Source organism: Cystoisospora suis (genome assembly GCF_002600585.1).
Source record: "Cystoisospora suis strain Wien I chromosome Unknown contig_2041, whole genome shotgun sequence".
Taxonomy (NCBI): domain Eukaryota; phylum Apicomplexa; class Conoidasida; order Eucoccidiorida; family Sarcocystidae; genus Cystoisospora; species Cystoisospora suis.
This window is the reverse complement of record NW_027154840.1, coordinates 1-4,365: the sequence shown is the minus strand read 5'-3', so window position 1 is coordinate 4,365 and position 4,365 is coordinate 1. Positions and strand designations below refer to the sequence as shown.

The 4,365-nt window shown below is 57.2% G+C and overlaps 1 protein-coding gene across 1 annotated transcript; it reads right to left on the bottom strand.

The window, feature by feature from the left end:
- Positions 1 to 2,479: 2,479 nt before the first annotated feature.
- On the bottom strand, positions 2,480 to 4,365 carry CSUI_004397 (uncharacterized protein). Its single transcript, XM_068064588.1, has one exon. The coding sequence runs from the start codon at positions 4,203 to 4,205 to the stop codon at positions 3,144 to 3,146; it is 1,062 nt and encodes a 353-aa protein (XP_067923436.1). The 5' UTR covers positions 4,206 to 4,365; the 3' UTR covers positions 2,480 to 3,143.

The window sequence follows — 4,365 nt, the reverse complement described above, 5'->3', positions numbered from 1 at the left end:
TCCGCCGAAAACCTGAACACAACAATATTCACGCACATTTGTCCAGACAATACACCGTGTATTTCGAAGGTGGCCATCAGGTCAAAGTCCATATGGACGAGGCCTCCACACGACCGGCCTCTTAGTGCGCCCCCTCCATTGCTTACTTTTTCCAGCTCGCTGTGATACGACAACAATGTCCTCACTCTCGGCTGGCATTCCAGATTCGCTCTTCTTTAGGTCGGACAAATGGGCTGGTGCTGGCCACAGAGACATCATCAATCGTAGCAGATGTCTGGAGCTATGCGGACATCACCTATGGTGTCAGCTCGTCGCTCCCACTGCGGCCACGACTAGCAAACATTGTCCTGGGTGAAAGACACAAGCAGTCTACAGTTCCGTGGGGACAACGCGCCTGCTACGCGTTTCGTTGAGACGAACTGGCGGCTGCAAGGCGGAAAACACCGACGACGAGCGACCGCAGCAGGCAGGAAGTAACGAATCTCACCGGCTGCGTTCGGTGACCGTCTCCAACAACCCGTTCCGACCGGTGGGCCAAGCCGACAGCTCTTTCTCCGCCGAACTAGGAAAACCAGAAACGCTGACCAACCCGCCGGCGTCGTCGCCTTCGTGAACGTTCAGTCCCAGGTAAGTCGAAAAACGGGGCGGCCGCGTGACTAGCTCTAAACAGTTGACCGAATCGGGACACCCGGACAGGAGAAAGCCGAGGCGAGCAGCCACATTCAACAGGCTCAACATTCTGGCTCTCTTTGCTTCTTCCCAGATCCGGCTCACCAGCCACCTACAGCTCCCATGAGTATTCGCTTGTGTGATTGAACAGCCATGACCCACTGAGGCGGAAGTTCGGCTTGCCATCTTGACGACCGCTCCTGGAAACCACCACCTCCGAGGGGGCAATGCCCAAGAAAATCGCACCGACAGCCGAATAGCCGGAGGCGGACTGGTTACCTCCAAAGAATGTTCACGAGGACGCGCTCATTGTCACCACGGTCACAGCGCGACAAATATATATGAGTGAGCTACAGGCCGAATGAGCCAACTCCTGTCACGATGATCTCCAATCGTACCCCGCCTGCAGCACCGCGAGATGCCAGGCTTGATCAACAAATGACGGGAGTCACCCGCTGGTCGCCGTTCTCAGGAGCGATGCATCCCTCGCTCTGGTGGCACTTACATGGAGCCACACTCGGGAAAAGCTGCATTAGATGTGTTCGAGATCGCCCGTCAAGGACGAGGGCCTTCGCGACGCGCGGCGACCAGCACCTCGGCGCGCAGGCGGTCAGCGCACCGGCGTCGGGAGCCAGACCGAGGGCGGACTGTATCATCCTGCAGGCACTGGTCGTGACCCGGTAGTCCGCTCTACTACAACAAAACGCGCTGGACTCCGGCGCTGCGTCACACCTAAAAAAAACGCTGTCTACCACGCCAGCCGGACAAACCGGAGTGCAGGCTATCCAGACCGGTCGGTAGACCGGAAGCTTCCCAGGATCTCTTCCACACATGCTGGATGTTCGTCAGACATGGGAAGCCGCACCCGTCTAGCCAGAGAAACAGAAAGGAATGCCAGATGTGCCCTCGATTGTTCTGGTATACTGCCTTAAAGGTAACTGCTGCGAGATTTGCCGAAGGTACAAGCGAGCTAATCGAAATTCTCCGATCCCAAGACTCGTCACCGGTCGGCCGCTGTCTTGCAATTAGCGATAGAGGTCCGCGTCACCGTTTCGTGCCGTGCGCGAGGTCGCGGTGCCGCCTCCTCGTGCCGCATCTCCGGGGGCCCAGCAGCACACGTACCCGCTAGTTGGCTGTCCGCGGATTACACGTCCTGGTACTCGTATGAACCCGGCGGCCACCCGCCGACCAGCCCTCCCGTCCACGTTTGAAGCTGAGCACTTGCTGTCGGGATCTGTCCTCTGGTTCTAAATGAGAAGAGGTGCGATACGCACATGTTCTCAGTAGAGAATATCGCGACGTGTTAGGGGACGCGAACCGATGTTTTCCACGGATTGATAGTGGTGCCCACAAGATGTGATTTTCTTTAAACGAATGAGAAGAATTCATGAGAAGAAGACTTGTACTGAGAGATGTGCTGCCGGACCCAAACCCCGTGTGTCTTGTAGGGTCGTTCACGAAGAATGATGCGCAGATCGAGAGTCGCGTGCTAGATGCGGTCTGCTCCGTTGCTGGGATTGTAGACTCTTAGTTCCCGGGCTGTAGTGGACGTTTCCGTTCTTGAAGCCACGAAAAAACACTTCCGACCATTAGTTAGAACCCCTGCCGGCAGACGCATCCCCTCCAAGCCTGATGGGTTTCAGTGGAGCAAGGGTCTCACGCACAGACCACTACGGAGCGCGAGACGCTCGATCTTCAGCCCACCAGGTGGTTTCTCCTATCATCCTTGAAGGATTACAAACACGTGGTCTACTACTGACTGTTCACCAAGGTGTAGACAAGGTTCTCATGAGCTTTAGACACAACACGCAGTCGGCTGTAGTCAAGAGGAAAAAACACGGTGGTGGCCCGTTGACCCGGGTGTCTTAGTATACACATGTCCAATGTAGAGAGATCTATCGTACAAGCCTTGTCCGGCTCAGAAGAGCGGGACTGGGGCCTTGTGCGTCCCCACTGCGACTCGGTCCGCCGCTCTTTGTTCAAGAATGTGGGGAGGGTCAATATCCAAACCTGGCAAAATGGACAGCGTTTCCTATGGCGCCCACAGACTTGGTAGCGCTCTGCACAATGAAATGGACTGAACAACAGGGGCCTGACACTTACTATTGCCGCTGAAAAAAGCAAAAAATTGCGGGACGCTGCAGGGCAAATCCGCCTCCCGGGGAAACAAACACGCGATCCTCACACATTACCGGAGCTCGGTGAAAAATTTCTGTGAGCGAACTTGCCGAGGTTTCACACCCGGGCTACGTCACATTATCCGGCTGACGGCGAAGTGCAGGAAAGTTTTCCAGCGCCGCCGCCACGAATACCCTGGCCGAGCCATGACAAGACAGTTCTACCTGCAGGACCTGCTTTACATCTACGAGAGTCGTAAGAGACGGTAAGAAGGTCCAGCACCCATTCGCGAGGAAGCCTCACAGAAGGCAGTACTCCACGTCCCGCCACCTGGCTTTCGCGCCGCAGTACGGCACTCACGAGGGCCCTCGGTTCCGTCGGACAGTTGTATCAGCCAGGACATTGAGGGCGCGGAGACGAGTGTGAACATCATCATCACGTCGGGGGTCTTCCTGCCGTGACGAAGGAGCAGCTGCACCCACCATACTAGGGGACGATCTGCCGGACGCCGGCGGCGTCGAGGATATCCCGGCAGCGAGGAGCTGCTGACGGGTCCCATCCACCCACGCCGCACTATGCTCACTCCTCTCCCTCTGCTCACGACGGAGCCTACTCCTGAGAGTTTCTGCGAGCTTGCTCTCGGCCTTCCGACGTTCCACTGCGTGCCCGTCCAACTGATGCCGTTTCTCCGTGTGCACCCCCTTCTTCTGCTTTGCCTCCTTCAAAGTATGTCGTGTGCTCCAGAGCTGTGCCCGAGTATGTGTAAGCAGCCTGTCGTGTAGATGCGAGCGCGCTGAAGCAGATAGACCCTCGAGCCTCGCCATCTCCATTTCAAGATCGGCTTCTAGAGCCAAGGCTGTTGCCTCCGCCTGACGTCTTAACTCTTCATCCCGTTGCAAGCTGGCAGCCAACTGTTCTCTCAGTTCACAGTCACGACAGGGAGATATCAAAACCGAACTTGGTGGGCTGCTTCCGAACACATCAGGACCGGCCCTCTGCTCAAGCAGGAATCGCTCAACCGCCTCATTCGTAGGGATTGTGAACCCAGGACCACTTGGCCTAAAAGGCTCAGGGGACGGTACTTCCACTTCCTGTGTGCTGGGAGGAGATCTGTGCCGCCGTCGCCTAAATCTGTGCCAGGCAGCAGGCATCGTCAGCAAGACCGAGCTACGTCCCGAGGAGTCTGCAGAAGATTCCTGTCCTGGCAGTGATGACCGGGCTGTCCTCGTTTTTGTCTTCCTCGCGGAGGAGCTGCCGGCGGGGTCTTCAGACCCTTCGGCGGTTTCACCCTGCCGTGACGGGGGCTGCTGAAGGCCGCCCTCGTCCCCGGGTAGTCCAGGCAACGAAGCTGTTGGCTCTTCGCCTTGTCTTGAGGGAGAGTCTCGCCGACCGCCTCTGCGGATGCTTAGTCTCTGCATCAGCCAATCCACTCCCGGAACCTTCGGCCTCGCCCCGGTCCGGTTTGGATCATCTTCTGCCAGCCGTCTTGCCACTCCGCCACTCTCCAACCTCTGGTTATTGGATCCCGGAAGGAATGGGGCGGAGACAAAAGAGAACGGGTACTCACGACCAACGCCG

Coding starts and splice junctions, on each gene's coding strand:
- CSUI_004397 (XM_068064588.1), bottom strand. CDS start 4,205: ATGCAGAGACTAAGCATCCGCAGAGGCGGTCGGCGAGACTCTCCCTCA.